This window comes from Heliangelus exortis, chromosome 10, assembly GCF_036169615.1.
Source record: "Heliangelus exortis chromosome 10, bHelExo1.hap1, whole genome shotgun sequence".
Taxonomy (NCBI): Eukaryota; Metazoa; Chordata; class Aves; order Apodiformes; family Trochilidae; genus Heliangelus; species Heliangelus exortis.
Genome location: NC_092431.1, coordinates 7,573,957 through 7,597,392, shown reverse-complemented (window position 1 = coordinate 7,597,392; position 23,436 = coordinate 7,573,957). Strand labels below are relative to the sequence as shown.

At 45.0% G+C, this 23,436-nt stretch overlaps 1 protein-coding gene and 1 long non-coding RNA gene across 4 annotated transcripts in view; both read left to right on the top strand.

Moving 5' to 3' along the window:
- The first annotated feature begins 786 nt into the window (after positions 1-786).
- Positions 787-23,436, top strand: part of MXD4 (MAX dimerization protein 4) — a 36,388-nt gene continuing 13,738 nt past the window's right edge. Inside the window, exons 1-3 of one of the 3 annotated variants that reach the window (XM_071753319.1) lie at positions 787-1,019; positions 1,671-1,770; positions 10,937-10,966. In XM_071753319.1, the coding sequence (XP_071609420.1) occupies positions 956-1,019; positions 1,671-1,770; positions 10,937-10,966 (194 nt within the window). In that variant the 5' untranslated portion in view covers positions 787-955. Of the gene's footprint in view, positions 1,020-1,601; positions 1,771-10,936; positions 10,967-23,436 lie in introns of all 3 variants that reach the window. The other 2 variants (XM_071753318.1, XM_071753320.1) reach the window with 2 other exon arrangements.
- On the top strand, positions 1,026-1,583 carry LOC139800406 (uncharacterized). Its single transcript, XR_011727739.1, has 2 exons — positions 1,026-1,216; positions 1,304-1,583. It is a non-coding gene; the product is annotated as an uncharacterized lncRNA (long non-coding RNA).

Below are 23,436 nucleotides of genomic sequence, written 5' to 3'. Positions count from 1 at the left end.
GGAGTGCGGGTTTGGGGAGCCCCGGGTGCCGTTGGAGTCGCTGCGAACGCCCGTGCCCGGCGGGGATGGAAGTCTGACCCAGGCAGTGAGGGAACGGAGGCTGCAGCGCCTTGGGGCACGGCCAGGCCGAGCAGCACTGGCGGTTAGGGCGGCAGCGGGCTTCCTGGGGCGGCAGCGTTCGAGGGCGCCAGGGCTGCTCCACCCCTGCCTGCCACATTTTTCCTTTTTTCCCCCTCTTTCCCCAGCGCGGCCGCCCCGCGCTCCGCACGCTGCGTTCGCCGTTAGCGGCTGCGCCAGCTCCCGCCGCTCCGCACAGAGCGCGGCGACGCGGGCGGGACACGGGGGGCGTGGTCTGTACAAGCCCCGCCCCTTCGCCTGCCTCTTCCTCACAGCAACGCCGCTGCTCCGCTCTCCCATTGAGTCCCCGCTTCCTGCTGGCCCGGCCCCGCCCACCCCGGTGCTCCCTGCCCCGCCCTCATTTGCATGGCGCCGCGAGCACCAATCGGCGGCCGCTGCCTGTTTAACATGCAAGAACCCGGCCAATCAGCGGGCGCGGGGGCCGGGCCACCACGTGCTGTTGCTAAGCTTCGGCTTCTAAATTGTTACTCTGGTGCTCAGCCAATCGGAGGGCGCGCTGCCGATCTGTCAACATTCCCTGCCCCAGCCAGAGGATAAAGGGGGGGGGCACTGGCCGCCGATTGGCCAGGCTGCCGCCCTGAGTCCCGCCCTCCCGCCCAACCCTCGCTCCCTATTGGTGGCGAGGGCTGCCCGTCTCCTGTGTGTCAAATGTAGGTTGAGAGAGGTGCCTTATAACCGGGGGCTTGGAAGTCCCCCGCGCGTGAACTCGGCGCGGTGCGCGGTGAGGGGTGGCGGGGGGCTGGGGTATCGGCTCGGCACGACTCGGTTCGGCTCGGCAAGGCTTGGCACGGCACGGCGCGACTCGGCACAGGCAGCCATGGAACTGAACTCTCTGTTAATTCTCCTGGAAGCGGCCGAGTACTTGGAGAGAAGAGACCGAGGTACTGGGCGCAGGCGGGCAGTCAGTCACTCACCCGCAGGCGCTCCCAGCCCCTCTCGGCCTTTGTTGCGTGGAGGTGGCGGCGGGCGGCCCGGGCCGGGGGTCCAGCCCCGCTCCCTCACCTGCCGGGCGCTGCGGGATTGACCCGGGCTTCGCCAGAGGCACCGCGCTGGGGGAGGAACAGTGCTCTTCTCTGTGGTGGTTTATTTTTTGGTTTTTTTTTGTTTTTTTAAAAAAAAACAGACAAAACGCAAAAAGCCAAACAAGGGTAATTTTTTTTTCAAGCTCCGGATGGGGATGGTGTGTGTGTCGCAGCGCTCAGGATCCCTCACACTTCTCTGTGTGTGGCAGTCGTTAATTGTATGGCAGTGCTCCCCTCCCCCCCTCCCAGCGCAGCGTGACAAGGGTTTGCATGATCCGCCTCGTTTTTAATGTGCACTCCAATAATCCTCCTAATTTCGGCACTTTTTTTTTTTCTTTTCTTTGGTTTACTGAGTTCTTATATTTTTGTCTCGCTTCTTTAAGAGATGCCAGAATAAAATCCAAACAAATCAACCGGAAAAAATTCTGTTCTTTACCCTAGCGTTCCTGCAAAGGAGGAAAAAAATGCATGGAAAAAATATATTGCCACTAATGCTGACTTTGTCCCTAGAAGCAGAACATGGCTATGCATCAGTGTTACCCTTCGATAGTGACTATTCCAGAAAGAAAACAAAGGCAGGCACCATGGCCAGAAAATCCCAGAATAACAGGTAATAGATGCACCGCTTTTTCAGAATGAATCGGCAGCTTTTCCAATGTGTCTAGCTTATGTGCAGTGCATACATTTATTAAAAATAATAACTAATCCAGTGTCTTAGTTTCCTCCATCCCGGTAGTCGCCATTTTTTCCCTGGATGGGCTTGGCTCTGTTTTGATCTCTCATATAAACACTGCCACGCGTACACCATCTCCTTAGTACTCACTGCACTTCTAAACCATCCGCCCTCATCGCTCCTTCTGCTCCGCGCTCACCGACAGCGGCTTTTACTGCAGATCTTGACACCATAATCGCCACCCAGACTTCTCTTTGCATGGCACTAATTTCCAGCCCCCCCATCCCCCTGGCATTTATTTATAAACCGCAGGCAGCAAACCGGCCGCCTCCCCCATCGCAGCCCGGGCAGATGCAGCCTCCGGTTGCAGCGCAACGCCGGGCTCTGAGAGAGGGAGCGTGTGCGGAGCGGTGTGTGTGTGGGGGGGGGGAGACCCACGCGTGGGCTTTAACTTCTCCTGTAGGTATTCAGCCAGAAGGTGCTGGAGCCAACTTGACCTCTCCGGGGCTTCTTCTGCACCGCTGGGTTCGCCAGCCCGCTCGCCCACCCGCCCGCCGCATGCAGATTCCGCCGAAGTGCATGACTCGGTTGTTCTTTATCGCGATTATCGTCCCGCCTTGTTGTCGTGGTGGTTTTGTTGTTTTTCCCCGCAGCCGCTACCTGTGCTGCGACGGCATGAGCGGAGGGCTGCTGTGCGCAGGCTCTCTGCAGCTTTGTTTGCTGCTGGGGCAGCGGCTGTGTACGTGCAGAAGGCTGTCTTACAGGGACAGTGCCGGCCCCTGCCTGGGAGCTCCTCCAGCCCTGTGCTCTGCCTGCTCTGCTTTGCTCTTCCAGGGCTGTTCCGGAGAGGACCGAGGACCCTGCCCGGCCGGGCCTGCTTTCGCTCCGGAGCGGCGATGCTCCCCTCGGAGGCACAGGCTCTGCTCTGCATGGTGGTGCTGGATGGTGGTGGTTCCTCTGGAATTGCCTAAAATGAACTCGGCTCGCACGTGACTTGTTTGCCAAACGAGCCGTGCGTCTTGGCGGGCCCGCTCCGCCACTCCGGCTGCTCCCGCGGGCGTCCCGCACGGCTGCGGGCAGCTGGGGAGAGGCACAGGGCAGAGGGCCGGCGGCTGCTCGGAGGGCACCGGAGGTGTAAGCTGAAATCAAAAGGTGACAAGCTCCCTCCTTGTGAAAAACACGAGCTGGGGAGCACCCTGCCCGTGCTTACCGCGACTGAGCAATGTGCCTTGAAGGCTGCAGGGGGGAGCAAATTGTTCCCCTGTGCCCCTATTCCGAGCACGCCAGTCCCTTACAGGGGGTATTTATCCCGGTACTCCTGCAGCTTTTGGTTTTAGCTGGATTCTTTGTCTCATCTTGGAGTGTAGCTAATATGCCAGTTTGTTTTCAAAAAGGACACTCATCAGGAGTGGGAGGTGTGTGTTGTTTCCTGAGACTCTCTAGTCCTCAAGATTTTTAATTATTTTCTTATAAAGTATGCTCACTGCTTTCAAAAGAAAAAAAAATCACAGTTAACCAAAGCAGGTCTCATCATCTTTCCAGCTGTAAACAGCGAATTTAATTGTGCAGATTTCTTATTTTCTGTCTCTTGCATTCAAGAAATCTGCATTACTTACAGAGCTATTATTCCACCGTTTCTGTTCTTAGGTCTCTTGTCATCTGCTACAAAATAGTTATTTGTCTGAACTGTAAGCTGCTTTCAGGAGTTTTTAGGAGAGGATTTGTAATCTATCAAATACAGCAGAATTAAAAGATTTCTGGTTACAGATTTGCTAGCATTACTAAAGCTGAGGCATACACGTCTGCTTGCAGTTACCTTCCTGCTTTTTTAATTTTTGCCTGTAGATCTGTGTTTACCTCTTCAGTCTCTGATTCCCACTCTCTAGCAGTGGCAATGCTCAAAAATGCCATCCTGCGGTATACAATGTATATGTTTACTTACACTTTCTTTTCTAGCCGCAGTGGTTAGATGAGGGCTGTGTCGTTTTTGTTATGGGGTAGGACAATGCTTGTCAAGGGCCGATTTGAAAGGTGGCCAGGACCAGGATGGGGTTTGCCTGGTTCAACACAGACACTGGGCTTGCTGGTGTGGGAAGCAGAGGCATTGCTTTAATGCAGCACCCTGCTATTCCAGGGACAGAGGTGCAGCAGCAAGGCTGTGTGGGCATTTCTGCCTGGAACCTGCCAGCTCTCTACCCATGTCCAGCAGCACTGCTCAAGTGAGCTTGGACTGGAGGGGGCAGGAATTATCCTTGTGCTTAAACTTCCAATCTAAAATGCATGTAGTACACTTGCGTTGCTGGTTTATTGTTATTTGGCCCTTACTGGCTACAGGGTCCAAGCCCCAGACTGGAGTCTGAATTTTTGATAGTACAGTTAAATCTTCCTAAGTAACTCAAAGATTAACAGAGGGAGACGACTGACCAAAGTTCAGAGGATCTGGAGTGGTCGTGGGTGATGTGAACCACCAGCCAAAGTGTTTGTCCCTATTGTTCCAGTTAAAACATTTTCCAGGCACACTGGGTTTGGAGCATCAGGTGCAGGCAGACATGATTGCATAAATATCTGAAATTTATGTGGTATTATTGCATTGTTTTGTTGTGTATCAAAATATATACTTAAGCTTGCAGAAGTAGGAAAGGAGCAGATAACTGCACATTTCAGAACTGCAGGGGCTTCGTTGTTGTTTTCGTTTTCTATTTTTGTATCCTGCTGCTTGCATCATCTGATCAGATTAAAAAATGATTATTTTTTTTCTCTTTATGAACTATACATGTATAAAAGCATAGACAAAACCATCTTCCTCCTCATTCTTGGAAAATTAGAAAAGAGGGGAGGAGCAGAAAAACTCAGATGTGAGGAAGCCTGGTGTGCTGTACCCATTGTCTTTGTTCTGTATTTTCTCCCCCGTGTTGCCTGCCAGTGGGGGATGAAGCACCATACCCTGTGTCACACAGGTGTGCTGACCCACCACTGCAGGACAGGGTGGGATGGATTAGAGCTGCCCTCTTGTTTAATAAGGGCCGTGATGGACACCTCGTTCCTCTGACAAGGTGGTGGTGATGTTCATGTATGAAATCATATCTTGAGACCTCCATCCTCTCGATGAAGGCTGGCAAGGCCCAAACCTGCAGGATGAAAAAGGGGAGGAAGGCTGCCTGTCCTTTGGACAGAATGCCCAGGTCTGGCCTTTCAACTGTGATCAAATGAGAAGTGATTTTGTAAGGTTTTGGTTCATGCGAGGAAAAAATACCCGCAGAATTGTATTTAATTAAACAAAATCTATAAGCTTTCTGTCCACCACAGGAATTCAACGTTTTTTGCTTCATCCACTAAAAGCTTTTGGTCAAATTTAGTATTGGTCAGTAGCAGTTTGTTGCTAAACAACAATATTCTTGAGCTTATTGGTAGCAATCAGACACAATTTTTTACTATTTCTTTTTCACTTTTATGGTAAAATCAGTTGATTTTATGTGTTTTCTTCTCACTCAGCTTTCTATGCTGTGCCCTTTTCCATGTCACATGAACTAAACTGCTTTATTTTCTGTCTCTGTTTTGCTGTTTGTGCGGTGTCCTCAGCTGAGATTCAGACTTCTTCCCCTCCAGTCCTCTAGCAAATGAAACTGGATTCTTGTTTTGCAAAGGGGACGGGAGTGTGGAGAAATGTCAGATTGATTTTTGAGGGGGGGTAAAACTAGGTCCCATCATCCTGTTACATTTTTCAGGTACTTGACCACAGTATAATAAATGCCTCCTTTTCACAGAGGCATACCTTTAGTTCCTAAAGCAGTGCCACACAGTCTAATAATTCTTGTTAATGTGCAGAAACGGCATAAACCAAACAGCTGGATTTAGTGCACTTGTGCCTTGGAAATGTTAATATTAAGAAACACCCCCCGAGCTTGCTGTTTGATCCAAGGAAATGAAGAGGCAACATGGGTGCCATGAGCCAGGGAGGAGTACAGAGCAAATCTGAAATTTGGTGACAGCTGCTTATGGGGCAGGGCACTCGTACAGAAAACCATGCCAGCCTGCAGGTAATGGGGCTTTCCTGTGCTCTGACTGCAGTGACACCCACCAGGTGTGGGGTGGATTGGGCTGTGTGTGGGTGTGAGGTGTCTGTCTGTCCAGCTGTGCACCCAGGGAGGGCTTGAGCTTCAACTTGAAAAGTGAAAATTAAAATCTTAGTGTTAGATGCCAGTCTACTGAGGTCACAGTTTACTTGCAGAGAAAGGAACTGACACTGGTGGTGCAGTGTGTTTGGCTCCTTCTTGAAGGAGGGAAGGCAGCAAAAGAAATGCAGGTTTGTAAATAGATCTCCTGTATCCATTAATTAATATTTTTGTTCAAGTGTTGCATAAACAGGCTTGTACATTGTGCTGTGTTCTAGTGAAGTGTTATCTCTAGAAAAAGATGAAAGCTAAATTTGGTGTTTCAAATAAAAACAGCTAGATGTCTGAATGCCTCTGGTAATGTTGGCTCACGGTCATGGTCAACCTGTGGCCTGCAGAGCAAGCCCGTGGCTCTCTGCAGATGTTGCTCTGTGCCCACACAAAGCAGCTTAGGGGTCAGAACCTTAATTTATTTATTTATTTATTTAATCTTATTTTATTTTTTTCCTTTTGTATGTAGAAGGCCAAGAATAAGACACTGCAAACCAGACTGTGCAAGCACGGCCACTTTGTTTTTTGCCTAATTTTCTGAATTTGGTAGATCCCTCTGGCTTTACTTTCCTAAAGCTGGCAGTAGAGAGACAGCAACTGATATCACCATGCATGTTTTTTAACATGATACATTTTTAGTCCCTATATGATAGATCTCATCGACTTGTCCATCACCCCTGAGGAACTGCAGTAGGTGTGTGATGCCTGGGAGTTGCAGTGCTCATGCAGTGTAAGAAAACAAGTCACCACCATATTAGAATCGTGTTTGGACTTCACTGCTGCAAATGTGGCAGTACAAACCTGGATGAGGTGCTGGAGCCAGAGCTCTGCATCCAGGCTGTGCCAGTGTCCCTAGTTCCCAGATCCCAGCTACATCTCTGGGGCTGGTTAAATTTTGCTGTGAGGAGAATGAAATAGTTCTAGTGGATTAATTCCATACAGGCAGTAAACAATGTGTCCAGTTTAAAATAAGTAGGAAAAAACCCCAACAACCCCAGAGCAGTGAGTACTGGACAGGATGTGTGCTTATGCTCAGGTTTGGGATTGCACTGCTCTTCCTCTCTGGTGATTCAGGTGGGAGGCTGTAACATTTACAGGTGTATCCCGTGGCAGGTTACACGTGTGAACAGGGAATTCCCTAAAAGAGAATGGGGGTCTTCCCAGGGAAAAGCCATACACCAGAATACACCAGCCAGAGAAGACTGTATGTGAGCTGCGGGCTCTTAGATGCTGGTGCACTTGGGAGTGGAAATTGGACGCAGGCACTTAATGTGTAGCACCTTGTAAAACTTCTTGCTTTGTTTGTTCTTTCTCTTTTGGCTTGGACAAAAAGTGAAGTGCAGTCAGCATAGTTACACCAGTCCCTCTGAGTGCTCTGTGACCTTAGGTGGAATTGTGTCCCTTGCACATGGGGACAATACCCTGCCAGCCCTGCCTGTACCAGAGGGCCCTGGCACCTGTGAGGCATTTGCCACTGTTCTAAGCACTTTGTTCCCTATCTGGCTTTGCTTGCTGCAGTGCTTTAAAATGCATTGGCAACTGTAGTGTGCTGGGGACTCACAGCCTGGACCTGGCTCCCATCAGCATTGGGGAAGAAATTTCTGCAGCGTTGTGGATATATCCCTGATTTTGTCAGGAGCTGTGCTGGTGGCCTTCCCACAAAATGCACCAACTGGTGGGGCACAGGGAAAGTGTCATGTTAATGAAACAGGCACCACTCACCTGTAAACAGGTAGAAAGTGGATTCTGGGGGGAACTTGTCTTTTCTGTGTTAGTCTTATCGTCTCAGCACCCATCCTAATTGTTGAAAGGTGTCTGCTGTATTGTTGCATCAACTCAAATCCAGTATCTAGCAGTCTTGTTTAGGGAAGCAAGGGTTCTAAAAGTGGAAAGCTTTGGGGACATGCACTTGGAAGTGGCACAGCATCTTTCAAACCAACATCTGCATTTGCTTGGCTCCTCCCCTTCTTTCAAATCTTCTTTTGACATTTTATTCACAAAGAAGAATTAACTGCTACTCTATAGCTGGGGAACTGCTCGGCATTTGCTAAAGGGATATTAGGGCTGTCTCAGCAGCAGCATTGCTTATCTTCTGCATCTGTGATTTTGCTGTTGATTTCATTACTGTTGTCTTTTCTATTTTTATCTGAACTTTTTATCGACACCTTTCCTTCATCACTATTCCCCCAGCTTTTGCATGGAGATGTAGAACTGAATTTAGTGAACTCAAACTACACACCAAAAGTCTCTGGCAGCTGCTTTTGAAAGGCTCCACAGACCATCTGAAAAACACAATTGTGCATCTGCCTCCTTTGTAGAAGTATATACATATATATATATATAAAAATATCTTCCTACTTCTGGCCTGCAATTTATCTTTTATTGACGTAATAAAAGACTCCATTTTGAAGCAGAGGTAGTGCTTGGGGTACTGGCTTGTGTGTAGACCAGGTCTTGTTTTTATTCCCCTCACTGCAGGTTGTATGAAGAACAGAAAGAAATGTATGTTCTTGCAATGTACTGTCCTATAGGCAGTGAAGGAGAAAAAAATAATACGTAAAGAGAGGTTCATCTCTTCTGAAAACAAATCCAACAAACTACGTCATGCCTATAACAGGGTATTTAGCTTGTTCTGTAGATGGAGCAACTGCCAGGTAAATGTCAAAACTCTCAGTTTTGGTTTTAAGAAAGGGACTGATGGTTGAGACATTAGTCAGCCTCCTTGCACCATTTGAGATGTGTGGTTGAAGCTCTTGTTTGCACACATCAATAAGGCTTCTGCATCCCAAAGAGCTCTGCAAAGAGGCACGTGTCCGGGAGCTGGCAAAACTAAGGCAGGCATCTTGTGCCCCTCCAAAGCTGGTCTGGCAGGACATACCCTGTGTGAACCACAGGGTCACCCTTTGTGAGCCAGAGGTGTCCTGTAGGTGTGCTGCACACAGAGGGTACTTCAGATACTCAACTGCATCTTCTTTTACCCCAGCAAAATACCTTGTGCAGGCTGAATTTCTTGGCTGGTGGTTTTCCTGGTGCAGTGGTCACCACGTGTGCTCACCAGAGGTGGCTGTGAGTGCTGCTAGAGCAGGCAGGTTGGAATTGGCTCATAACAGTTATTGTCTTCACCTTGTGTATCATTGCCAAAAATGTCAGGGAGGTCATTCCACAGGGCTGAATCTAGGCCAGCCTGTAGTCCCTCTCACTCAGAGTTTTTGTGCCTTTGACCTGCCCATTGGGAGTGTTTGGGGAGAATATTTCCTTCTGAACTTATATTTTCCACATGTTTCTGTAAATATTGGTGGATTTGACATAGTGTTTGCCACTTTTCATGGAGAAAAGCTTTGAGCTATCTCTGTGTAGGAGTAGAAAATATAACCAATATTCCCTTATTATGGTGAAATGTCAAAGGCAGGAAAACACAGCAAACACAGCCCAACTTGACCTGTTAATGTGGTACGTAGGATGTGTAAGGCACTCCAGTGTTGCTGCATTGGTCAGGAGCACTTAGTTGGCACAGTAGGAATGTGGATGTTACCTGTTTGTTACTCACTTGACACAAATTAAAAAAAATACTAAATTTATAGGCTCTTCAAACCCAGATAGCAGGTAATGACTGAGATAGCTGATGGTAACAATTCTGGAATGCTTCCCATGGCAATGGACGAACATCAGTTGCGAACATTGTGTGCATTCGGGTTCTCTTCTACCTACAGAGGGGCAGTTTGCCTAATTCCTTGCAAGATCAGGCACTGTGCTGGGCTGAAACGAGTTGCTTGTGGGTTTGTTCCTTGGTTATTTCTTTGCATGTGCTTTGCTTTCTTTTTTTTCCTCCCCCTTCTGTGGCTGTTGAGATGCTTCCGTCATCAGCAACACCTGGGTCTGCCGCAGCATCCAGCTGCATGCGCCTGTGCGGGGGGAGCAGAGCAGCTTGGCAGAGGGCAGGTGGTGCTGGAAGGATTTCTCACCTTGGGATGTTTCTGCTCATTCAATGGACTGGGCACTTCCACCTCCACGGAGGTGTCTGGGTCAGCACCTCACGGCCAGATGCAGGCAGGGGTTGCAGCACGTTGTAGGAGGCTTTGACGTAATCTGCCGGCCGTAAAAGCTGCCACTGCCTCTGTGCCTTTTGATCCTTCAGTACTGCAAATATTTTTAGTTGGACAAAACGAAAGGTCCGGGAAGTTGCTGGTTTTGAAGTGGTGACAATAACTTCATTTCAGGAATGTTTTTAATCTGAACTGTCTAAATAAATAAAATTAATATTCCCAGCTGAATCGATTAAAAAAAAAAAAAATCCTCCAAGAAGTTCAAGCTGCATTCTACTGGCAAAATCCTGAGGCTTTGGTTGGGGAAAAAAAATATCTTGAATCCTAGATTGGAAGAAAATAGCCTACTAATGTGATCAGTTCAGGGACTACGATTATTTTTTTTTCCCTGTTTATAGACTCAGAAGAATTAAGAGGATTCTTCTTTTTTAGCATTAAGATGTCAACAGCAACAGCAGTAGTTAGCTGCTGAGTTTTTTCTTCTGCTTCTCTGTGGGCTTGAAAGCTGTCTTTTTGGGTGCTTTTTACTCTTGCCTGTTACCATTTAGATCTTCTAACACTTTCTGCCCCCTCATAATTTTTCTTCACAGATGAAAACCTTGTGGGCTGTTTTTATTACTTTTTTATGTCAAATTCTGTTTCTGAATCTATTGAACACTAATAAATGCAAATTTATTATAATTCTCTCCTAAACCCACGGTTTACTCATGGAAATTAAGTTGATACCTTGAAGTATCAAGGGGTGTAAAATGAACCAATTTAACAGTGAAACTGTTTCATAATCCATATAAATATATGTTTTAGAGAGCTCTTTTGCAAGTTATGCAGGTGTTGGCTTTCAGATATTCTAAATCTTGGTATGTAACATTTCTAATATTTCCTTTCTCTTTTTAATAGGTCGTCACACAACGAACTAGAAAAACATAGGTAAGTCTTGGAAAAAAAGCAAATTAAAAGATGTGTAGCTGACATTAGAATTACCATGCTTATTGCAGTTTTTGGGGGGGTTTTTTTGTTGTTGTTGAAATTGTTTTAATTCTTCACTGAATAGTTTCTTAAATTGGGGGTGGGGGAGTAACTGACTAAAATCTAAGAGGTATAATACTGTTTTACTTTTTAGGTTGTTTTTGTTATTTTTGAAACACCCCTGATAATTAGCTTTGGACTGATTAATGCTGTAACCAGTTAACTGTCCTATTACTAACAAAGAATATGATTGCAGCAATTGTTTGCTAGAGGTGTTCAATGCTCAAAGTACACTCAAAGTGTTGGGTGATTAAGGTGGATGATTTTGAGGGCATAATATGTCACACAGGGTTATTCTATGTTTTTTTTTTAAGTATGCCTAAATTGCAGTTAGTTTTCATCTTGCATGTAAGTACCTACAGACACAGGTTTTTTTCCCCTCTGTGTGCTTCTCTGCTGGTGTGTGTCCTGTCCAAAGAGTGTGGGCTAAAAATCAGCAGCTCCTGAGCCACAGTCCTGGTTCTGCATCTCAGCTCTGTGTGAAAAGCTCTGGGTGCTCACCAAGGACATGTGTTACACCCAATTTCTAAAGAACTCATGTTTGCACGGTTTTGGAGGCAGTGTTTACCACCTATTGTACCTTGTCAGAGTTGCTCTGCAGATGGGTTTTTTAGATGTGAGAGGTGCCCTGAAGGTGTGTAAGGGAGCTGCAGAAGGTGCTGGTCTGTATGCTTGGCTTTGTGCCTGCAGGACTGCTGCCCTTCTTCCATCAGTCATGCACTAGGACAAAGTGTCTTTCGGGTAGTTTTTAGTTCTTTATCTTGTGGCTTGTGGTCTTTCAGGTTTCATGCATCCAAAGAAAGTGAGGGGTGTATGTGTGAATATGACTTAAACCTATTTGCATGCTTCTAAATACATGAAATGTGGCTGATGGTGCAGCAAGATGGAACTCACTGAGGGGGTTTTTTTGTGTGTTGTTCTGTGGCTGCAGTTATATAGCAGCTAGACCATCATTTCCCTTGCATGTCTACATGTAGTTTAATTGTAATATGAGTAAACTATAGCAATGCTTAGTAGCCACGTGGTCATCTTAGAGATGAGAGGAACTGGAGAAGGCTGAAGCTTACAGACAAGCCTGGGCTGCAGAATGCTAAGGCAGTGAAATCAGCTGACAGAAGTTCTGCTGATTAGTCTTCAGGAAAATAACTTAAAAAATTCTGTTTAAAAAAAAAAATTATAATCTTTGGCCTCGATTGTGCTTCTTTCTCACTAACATTTTTTCCCATTCTCTTTCCAGATAATTCTGTTCCAATTCTTTCTTTTCCCCTGCTCCATCACTACTGACTTACCATCATTTATACTGCATATTTCTTTTTTTTTCCTCCTACTACTCATTTTTATAACCTGAGCATAGAGCTGCCTCTTCCTTCCCCTGCTCTACCTCGTTTAAGCAGCACAGTAAATGAGGCACAGCAGCATTTGCAGTAGATGCAGGGGCAGAAGAAGGATCTATTAATTTTTGTCTTCTCAGTTTCAGTTCTGTGTTGTATCTTAGTAGTAGCTGGACCATATAGTATTTGCCTTACTGGCTTTTCTTTCTCTGCCATCTCAAGGTCAAAATCAGTAAACTGTAAGGTATGTCTTGTGATCAGACAACTAATACTTGTAACTGCTGCTGCTGTTTGTAACTGCTGTACCTCCTACAGTTACACTGTACTTGAAGCCAGGTTTTACTGTTCTGGTGACAACCTGCAAATGAGTACAAGGTCTCTGTGTGTGCAGACATCCTCACAAAACCGGATGAGGTGTGTATAATTGTAGTTAGCTAATGTATTGGTGCAAAGGACTCTTGTAATTTTAAATTTTTCCTACAGCACTGTAGGTGTATGAACTGATACTCCTGATTATTTTTCACTTTGTTTTAGTAAAATTGCATTAAAATTCATCAAGCATCTTGGAAAGTTTAATGGGAAGTTCACAGCCATAGTAAGTCTTGTAGCACCTGGTCCTTGCAGCAGGGCCCATCCTCTTCCCCCACACAGCCCTGCCCTGCCAGCTATGAAGCTCTGGATGTTGATTTTGGAGGTGTATCCTTTCTAGGACTCACCATAGCCATGGTGCTTCTGGCTGGGGCACACTTGGTTATCTCACAGAGCCCATCAAGGAGGAAGAGAGGAGATGGCTGCTTGTATCCTTCTGCTTGCCCAGTCCCTCACATGGTTTCTGTGGGCTGGACTTAGCACTGGAGGACAGGGAAGTGGCTTCCTCATTTATGAGGCCTTTGTGTCCTGGATGAGAGTGTCCAGAGCTGCCACTAACCAGAAAGCCGTGGTAGCTGTATGCTGGCACGTGGTGCTGTTTCAGGTTCTGCAGTGGTTTTATCTCAGGTTTGATGTCAGTAGGAATGGCAGTGGTTGATCTCTCAGTGTGTGCAGACTTTGGCACCCATTGTGTTTAATTTGCATTTTCTACTGCTGGGTCTCTTTTCTCAGAGGAAGGCAAGTAGATGCATAGGTCTGATTTCCCTGTCTTCCTGTGGAAGTTACTACAAGAAGAAGTGCATGGGGTGTTTAGCTCAGTGCTGGGGGGACAGGGAGCAGTTCTCTCTTGTTCAGGGCTCAATAGTTTGTACTGCAGAGAGCAGAGATTGCTGTGGAAATAGCCTAGATCAGCTGAGTGGGGCAGCCCTGAATTTTTACAAGTGCAACAGTAGGATAGAGAATACATGAAGCACAGTGACTTGCAAAACCTTTTAGTAGAAGGAAACAAACCTTTTGTTCTTCTCAAAGGAGCCTGGTGTATGCATTTGGTTTATGGTGCTGGTAGGTGGAGACTGGAAAGTGTTTCTGTATGTGCAGAAGGCAATGCAATCCTGATTTTTGGATAGTGCTTTGTGTATTCTTTAAACCTAAAATCTTGCCAGAAGATAACGTTGTAGTGCATCTTCACACTTATGAGGGAGATACCTGCACATACATGCAGGTGTTGGTGAAAAATGCACGTACTTTTGATGGGAGCATCATGACATACAATATTAGCATTTAAAGTAAATAGAATAGGTGCCATTGAAGTTAAGGTCCTATAGATAGTAATTTTTTTCATGAGGTGCAGGTGAACTTGCCAGGAAGCACTGTTACATTCATTGGCACATTAATTTCACCCATGAGGGTTACTTGGAGATTAAAATTTGTATAAACCAAGAGGGTGCATAGATAGATGTCCTGCAATTCCACCTGTGGTTCTTCATGTTACTAAATTGCAGGGTTAATGAAAAGCATGTAATCACCAGTTGCTGATCAACTTGGAAGTTTTGAAACAAAGCTGAAAGGTCATTGAAATAATAGCATACCAAACCAATTCTTGATGTTTATTTTTATTATGGGCTGTCTTTTCAAAATTGCAGATTACTGCTGCAGTTAGTACTGTTATGCAGCAGCATAAAGATAGAACTGCATTGAGCCATCATGTTGAATGGCTACAGTGCAGCCACCAGCTGAGGAAATCCCCCAGCTGGGTGCTGGAGGTCAGGGAAGGATCACCCGGGATGTTGTTTGGCTGCACTGCTTCCATCATGAGTTAAACCCAGCCTGGCTGCCCTGCTGCTGAGTTCTGCTTCCTGCCAGCACAGGAGGGAGGGGAGAAGCTTCTTCAGCCATTTCATTTTCCTGACCCAGCTCCCTGTCACAGGGACACCCAAATGCCAGCACAGGGGGAGGGTGGGATCACGTCTTTGAGTGGCAGAATTAATTTACAGTACAGAATTGTACAGTTCACTTATTTTGTTAAATATTTCTCCTAATCATCTTGATTTGGCTGCTCTTGCCTTGAGAGTGCTTTTTTGGATGGGTCTTACTGACTGGTAGAGATCCTGTTGTTATTACAGGTCTATAAAGACTGCTGCCATTTCTAGGACATGTCCAGATTATACACAGACCATCTAGATAATGTGGCTGCTACATGAGTTGTGGGAGCTGCCTCATGTACTAGCAGAACTCAACCTCTGTATGACATCTGTTTCTTCTGGTTTTCTTGTCAAATAAGGATCTTGTTACAGCATCTGCTTGATGTGGTTTATTGCAGTTCAGGTGACTTGCAATAAACACACCTTTGCACTGCTTAAGCAAGGTAATATCTTAAGGGTCAGACTTGCCTTTGTGAGAAGACAGCTACCATGATTTAGTCACCAGCTCCCCCCAGCTATGGCTGTCTCTTTCAGGATGCCTGTGTAAGGCTGAGTCTTGGCTCAAGCCCTGTCTCACCCATCGTGTGAGATTTCCAATAGAACAGAAGAGTATATAGTGGTGTATTATGTACCCCTAACAAATCTGTCTTCCCACTTAGACTGCTGCTTTGGAGAGGAAGGGTGTATTAAGCAGATAAAGTTTAGGAGTTAATCTGCTGAGGAAGTTATATTCCAGGTGTCAGATGTTCTCATCCTTGTGCATTGGACAGAGCTTTTATTTGGCAATAAAAAATGGATAAAAATACAGTCTGGACTAAATTGTACTGTCCTTTTTCGTGCTGAAGTCAGCTTTGCAATGCAGAGCCTAAGTGAGGTCTTGGGTCTGGGCTGCAGAAAGCCATGTACCTCCTGGCCAGCCACAGAGCCAGCAGAAAACAGGTGGGTGAGGAACCAAACACATGCAATTTTTTCCACTTTAATTTGTTCATCCCTCCTTCCAAACCTAAGTCTATTGTATGTCAGCCTCTAACAGACTATGTGAAAAGTGATTTTTGTTCTCTGTATCTGTTAATTGATCTGGCCAGTTCTTATCCTCCTGGATAGAAAAAGTGGTCTGGTCTTACAGAAAATGCAGAAGGGCCAGAGTTCCAGGTACTTTCAGGATTGTACAGACAGCATCTAGGTGCTGATTCCCTAAAAATAGAGGAAGGGATTTGTTGAATTAAGTATTACAAAAAACTTTTTCTTTTAAGCTTGTGCAACTAAACTGGAACTTGATGATTTTTTAATTTCTTTTTCCTAAAAATACTTAGGCGGCTAATGTGCCTTAAGAAGCTGGCCCCTGAAATGAGTCTTACGTAATGTGATGGGAATCCTTGGCTTAATCCCAACCAGTCAAGTCTGTGGAAACCCACAGACAAAGATGGGGTATCCAGAGCTGGCACCTGCCATGTTTTGAAGAGGTGGCAAAAGCACCTGAAAGGCAGAAGTGCAGCTCTGGCTGTTTAAGGCAAGGTTGACTCTGAGCTTAGGATTCACACCAGATCTGCAAGAGGCTGGTTTATTTTCTCCCAATTATGTTTTGAACACAAAATCTTGATGTCCCAATGTCCCTGGTTGGAGGAGACACAAAAGGAGCGATAACAGCTGGAGAAGGTGGCTCTGTCCTGTCCCCTCCTCTCCTTGCCTCCGTGCTGTATTGGCATTTTTACCTCTGTTTTCAGGGCTCCTTTGCATGGGCTTTTTACCTGTGCTGCTTACTGCTCTGCAGGCTTTTTCCTACACAAATCCATGTAACTAATTGTGTAACACATGGAGATTGGTGTAGCTGATAACAGAAGAGGTGTGTCCTTAGATATATGTACATGATGTCATCTGTTGCAATGCTGCTGCCTTGAAAACTAATAACTCATGCCCTACATTAAGAAAACCTGTATTAGGCTCTACCTTGAAGCAAGACAGCAGAAGATTTGGGGAACAGCCAAAGACTATATCTGAATGTAGTAAAACATCTGTAGAAAGCTGGAGAACTCCTTGTGAGTCCTCTCCTCCCAGCTGCCACCCAGGGATTAATGTCTAACAAATTTATCTGCTTTTGGTAAACTAAACTGATAACTTTTGGTAATTGAACTGTATATTGACAATTGAAATTGAATATTTTGATAGCTAAATCGATGTTTCAATTTAGTTAACTAAACAAAAATGTGCTAATTAAGGGGCTTGCCTGGCATGTAATTGTTGCCAAAACTTAGCAGCTCCTGCTGAAGCTGGGAGTACCAGCAGTGTTTATAAATATGGTTTACAGACACTGTGTGTCGTACATACCTCAGTAGCTGGTATTTACAAAACATAAAGGTAGCAAACCCTGTAATTCCCCTAAGAAAGTGATCAGTAAGTGCTGTTGTGTTGACGGCTGATAGGAGCAGCATGGGTGGAGCGAATAACTTCTGCTAGGGAAATCTGAGAGGTTGTGTGTGTGTGGTTAGATGCAGGTACTGGGTTTAGGCACTAACAGGTATTTGGAATAGGCTGTCAGGTGTCTTGCTTCTCACTGCCTGACTTTATGTACAGATCAGATAGGTCCAAACTTGGTGCTTCCTTACATGGATGGATAATTTGGGACACTGCTTCAGAAATGTGGGCTGAGTTTTGTGGGGAAGAAGGAAGAAGCAGGAATAGAAGGGGGGAAGTTTTGAAAAACTGTTCCATCCCCAAATGGATCATTTTCAGGTTCTGCTCAACTGCACCCTGTCTGGCACAGGGACAGCCAGCTTTGTAGTGCTCAATGGAAAGGGAAATAAGACGGAAATCAAATTATAAACAAGGCACTATCTGTGCTGTGGCAAGCTAAATCTAAACTTTGAGGCAGGACTGTCAGATGTCTGTAACTCTCCACTGTCCCGTGATGCCAGATTTTGTCCCTATTTGGAAGGGGGACATTATGTAAGTGTTTCTTAGCTTTTAATTCATATGAAAGTAAGAGTACCGATTGTAGCCTTGGAATAGACCATCTTTAATTAGAGTCCGTGCATGTAATCCTGATCCAAAATTTGTTTATATATACACTTCACTCTGTCTTTTCTGACCACCTCTAATTACAATGTTTCAGTGATGGAGCTGGAGATGTAGAGAAAACATTTGAGGATATGTGTTCTTAATTACTTCAGAATGATTTCTTATTTCCTTTGGTATTCTCCCCTGGGGTCTGAACCAGCTTTTGGTTGGCTGGAACAGGCACCTTGCTGTCATCCCATCCTCAACTGCTTCCTTGGAGGACATCTGAAATATCTACAGCAGTAAAAGACAACACCTTTCCCCCAGAATCAAATTAACTCAATTTGTGCATGCTCAAGCTGCCACCATTAACTACTCCCTCTAAGATGGCCACTAAGCTTTGGGTAGGTACAGGTGGCTGAGGAAGTATTAGCAAAAGCAAAAATGGAAATAAGACTGAACTTCCTTTGCTGATACTTAATTCCCTACGCAGAGCTTAAAGCTTCCTACCTCTGTGTATGAGAAAGTGATTGCTTAGGTGCTGAAACAGAGATGCAGTTGCATTTAGATAGAGTGGTACTATAGACAATAAAACCACAGGCACAGGTATCCAGTATTGCAGATATTAAAACCTCACACTCTTTATTTAAGTTGATGCAGGAAAAGGCTGCTTAATTCCAGCTGTCTGCCATCCCAAGGCCTCATGCTCAGTATGTGATGGCTGTGCATGTTTCTAATTTAGCTAAAATAATTCAACTTGACTTGCCTTTGCTTTAATTTGGCATCATACAGTGGTGTAGAAAAAAAAAAAATCTTCAGTACATTTCTCCCCTCATTTGACATATGTATAAAATAACTAAGTCTATAGGGAGGCTTAAAATTAGGCAGGAACATTCTTGTACCGTGTGCTCTTTGCTTGGTGCTGTGCTTCAGCCCAACTTTTCTGGGCTTCTCTAAGTGTTGTAGTCACCCCCACCCCTTTATTATTTTATTTTTTTTTCAGATCCTTCCTGTTGGCAAATGCCCTGAGACACAATGTTCTTGCTTAGCATTTTGATGTGGGGAAACAGTCTGATAATTAAAGCTGGTTTCGAGCCCTGAGCTGAGCTGTAAGCCGTGACTTGCTCTGGGGTGTTGTCAGTCGATAAATGTGTGCTCAGAGCTGCACCTTCTGCCTTAAGCACCATGGGAGAGGGACATATATGGTCCCTGGAGCCATTTGTGAAGGAGAGTGATTGCATCCTCTTCAGCCACCTTTTGGTGAATGGTTCATTTGTGGAAAATTATGGTTATCATCCTGTTGCCCTCTGTGTATAAGCCTGGTGCAAACCCGTTGTTATTAGGCAGCTTTTCCATGAGTGCAGTTCTCTTTGACCTGTGCTCAGCAGTCCTCAATAAATTACTTACAAGAGTACCATGAAAGGTGTCAGCTGGAAAGACACCTCTTGCAGAACTGCAGAGCAGTGTTGTAGGTTTGGGTTTGCTGTGCTGATTTGCTCTGGGGTGTTCCACCACCAGCAAGGACCACACCAGTACCACACTGGTGTCCATGCTGGTGAGTCCTGATCCCCTCCTGGGGTTTCCAGGGGGAGCATCTGTGTGTCTGTATCTCTGTGTAACTTCAAGTGACAACTAACACTGCTTGATACTGGAATGGCATGATCTTGCAATGGCACTTCCCTTATCTAATTGGGTCTGTCACTATTCCAAGGTAACAGGAAAACTTAAAATCTGAAATTTCCCAGCAGTGTAATCTAAGAAACTTGAGTGACAGTAAGACAGAAGGGTTTGAGAGGTCTGATTTAGGAGGACTACTAAATTGCAATGTGTGCATTTTAATGTACAAAACAAATGGGTGGAAGGCTGGATGAAAGAAGTATTAACTGCTTATTAAAACCATAGCTGGGGTCTTTTTTTGTTTTGTTTTTTTGTTGTGTTTTTTTTTTTTTTTTTTTTTGTGGACTCTCTTTTCAAGTGCATACAAAGCTAGTTCCATTTCTAGGCTATTTCCCTACAAGGCTGTGTTGTTCATCTGCCTGGGTTAGGTCCATACCATGTGATGCTGAGCTTGTGGTACTGGGTGATACCTCTACTGCTACTGCCTAAAAGCATTTGAGGTTTATGTTAAAAGGTAATGAATAGATAGCAGGGCTAAAAACAGAAGATGCCTGAAGCAGAAATTTCTTTTCTGTGGGTCTAATAATTGTTCAAATTTGCCTGATATTGACTTTAAAATTATAGAAAACTGTTCTTTATAGATGAGCCCAGCTTGAAGGCTGCAATGCTAAAATATAAATCGGAATCTTTTTTTTTTTTTTTTTTTTTTTGTCAGAGGAAAAGAAATCCATAGAAGGGCAAAAACTCACTGCAGGGTGTTTCAGCTGTTTCCATAATGTTTGATTTCTGTTGCCTTAACTTTCTTGCAAGGTCAGAGATTTTACTGCCTCTGGTGAAAGACTGGGGAGTTCCATAGAAGTAAATTTGAGATAGTGACCAACCAGGAAAGACAAATTGTATCCAGCTGCTTGTGATGCTTTTGGGAATCACTGTATAGCTTATAAATTCCTATTGACATTTCCCGTAAAGCACATCTCAGGTTTTTTTGTGTGTGTTGTTGTTATTTATCTCCAAGACTCAATAAAATGAAGGGCTGTTAAACCTTTCATGGCTGCTCTTCCAATAAGAGCAGCTTGAGGTAGTTGGATGGCTGAAGCTTAGGGAAAACTGTGAGGACAAGCCTGTCTGCAAAGAAAAGCCTGGAAAAAACAAGGAGAGGAGATGAGGGTGGTCAGACATTAAAACTGTGGAGCCTGAGGCTGCGGTTCTCCAACCCACCCCAGTCAGAGCTGCTGCTGTCCCAGCTGCTCCTTACTGACCTGGTCTTGTCTCTCCATTGCCTTGCACTTGTGCTCCTCTGAGTGCCTGCCATGAGCCCATGGAGGAGAGGGACTGGTTGGAAACCAATGCCTGTATTTTGGTTTTGTCATCTTGCAGGCTCTTTTGGCAGGGGGATGAATGTGTGGTGGGGTGGCACAAGTGTGGGGGTGCCTGTATCACACCTCATGGGCCTCTCTGACAGCTTCTACTCAGTTTCCATAGCAGGAGAGAACATTAGTGGGAGAAGGTCAAGGAGCAGTGTGGCAGCAGGCACCAGCTGTGCCATGGGGATTTTATTCCTGCTGCTGGCCACAGTCAAACATGGCTCTGAGACCCTCATCAGTCTGCTTCTGCTGTCAGATACACTCCTGAGGTGACAGCCTGTGGGTGGTCTGGCTGGCTACCGGATCCTGAGGTTCCAATCAGGTCTCTCATGCTGGTGTTATCCAGGTTGATTTACAAGGTCATTCCAGCCCAAAAGAAGCCCTGGGAGTTGCTGTTTGCCCATCTTAGCTGCTGCCCTTGGCTTATGGCAGTACTCAGGCCACCACAGCTCAGGTGGGAACTAGAATATAAGGAGCATGAAACTGGGCTTGTAGGCATTTTGAGAGATGAGGAAAGGTTGTTGTAGCTCAGTGCTTGTAATTTAGGATTGGCAGCTGTCATTGCATTCAGCATGGAGCTACTGGAGGGACGAGGAAAGGAAGGAGAGGGGAAGAAGCAACATAGACAGCAGTATCTGCCAGGCATCCCCTCATGGGACTCAGCAGCTTCCTTCTTGCAGATCAGAGAGTATTCACCTGCCTCCAGCTTGAATCCCAGCTAGCTTTCTGCACACTGCTGCCAAGAAGCTTAGCTGTCCAAAAATTCATTTGTGGTCTGCAAATACTTCCCCTAATTTATGTCTGCTGACAGGTGTAGGAATAAGTTCCAGTTTCATGCATATGTCTAAAACATGAACAAGCCACAACTTTTAGAAGGTAAAAAGGCAAAGTGAAGCTGTGGAGTTGGCTCAGCAAGTGGGCTGAAGTGGCACAAAGTGAAAGTAAATAAAATGCACTGTGATTGCTGCAGTGTGCATTTACATGTGGTGAAATAGAAGACTTAAATATATATCAGAGTGATAAAATGCCCAAAGCATTGACAGGATAAGCTGTGTAACAGGCAGGTGAGGTATTCTTCTGACAGGCTTAGTGTTAGGGGCAGCATCAGACATTTCTGAGCAGTATTCTTATGAAGGCTTGCAGATGACAAAGTTCAGAGCAGCACTGACTCTTTGATACTGATGCTGAGATTCACTGCAGCCATTGCATCCATCTGCAGCTGAGGTCTTGTGTTCTGGCACCTCTGAAGTACCCCGGGACCACTGGCTGCCTGGCTGCTAAAGCTGGCTGACTGGCTTCAGTTCAGCAAGTCAGATGGCACAAAAATATTCAGCACGCTGCAAATGCATATAGAAGGTGAAAATTCTAGCTAGTGCCAAAGTAAATAAAGCAGGTGGTTGCACTGATCCTGGGACTGTTGCATTTAATTCTCTTACAAATGACTGCAACTGGCACTTGCAGCTTCTGACTCTTAGTTATCACAGTACCTTCCTGGATTTCACTGCTGAATTATTTGCAGAAGCTTCTGTGAGTTGTTAAGACATAGGCAATAAATACCTTCACCTGCAGTACAAAGCTTCAGGATTTTGTCCTTATTTTGTCCTTAATATGGAAAAAAACCTCTTGCATTCGTAGCAGAACACCAGTGTTTGGCTTATCTTTTCTTGGGTAATAAAAAGCCAAGAGGTTTGCTGCAAGGGCACTGCTGAATTTTCTGGTTTTGACTCTGAGGCACTCAGCTGTGAGCAGGCATTTCACACATAGCAGTCAGCACGCTGGGTGCCTTGCTATGGTACAGTGCTTTAATACTAAGAGGTTTTCTTGCCTCTTCACTAAAGCAAATTTGTTGTGTAGTTAAAATAGATTGTGCAACTTGGGTATGAGCTAGAGCCTCTTTTGGAAGAAAAATGGTATTTGCAGTATCCTTTTTAGGGCAGAAAGTATTGAAAGTTTGTCTGCCTAAAATAAAAATGGAAAAGACAGGATTTTATACTTCAGTAAAAAGTTGTCATCTACTGTATGTAATATTTTTCTGGAGATATGCTATAATCTGTCTGGACCATTAACAAATAGGTTTCTTTAGAACAATTTTTTATATGATTTCATTTCTATGATGTCTCAAGATGGAAGTGTCTATATAATCTCTAAATGTCTTTCTAAATAAATGTGTGCTAATTAATACAGGCTCATCTTTGCTAGCTTATAAAAAGTATCACTGAGCTGTAAATTTATTATTTCTGACAGTTACTTTAGGAAAAGCGTAAGATTAATGGAGAATGAGGCAACTTTGCTTTTAATACCAACTTCTACTAAGCAGAGTGTACCTCCATTATATGCATGGCCATGGTATCCAGGAATATACAAAACAATATGAACACATTTAATTTTCAGTACCATTAAAGCCATTTGAAGCAAAAGTGTGCCATTGCTAGAGTCTGGGACTGCACAAAATACAAGGAGCTGAAGCCCTCAAGAGATCTTGGCTTGCAGTGTCAGGCTCTAGTGAGAAGGGGTTGATGTTGGAGTCAGAAGGCAGGCAGAGTCTCTCTGATTCTACCTTGATGTCAGATGAATTCTGAATTTGCAGTGGGGAGGTTTTTACTGCTGGTCAGCTTCTCTTAAAAACTTTGATGCAATGATGCTGTCTGTGTTCATCTTGACCCTGGCATGTCAAAAAGGATCCTGAGCTTCTGTCTTTGCTGATTATTTCTATCTAAAACTTGAGTGCTCCCTATATGAAGGTATTTGCATTTCATCAATAAAACTGTGAAGAG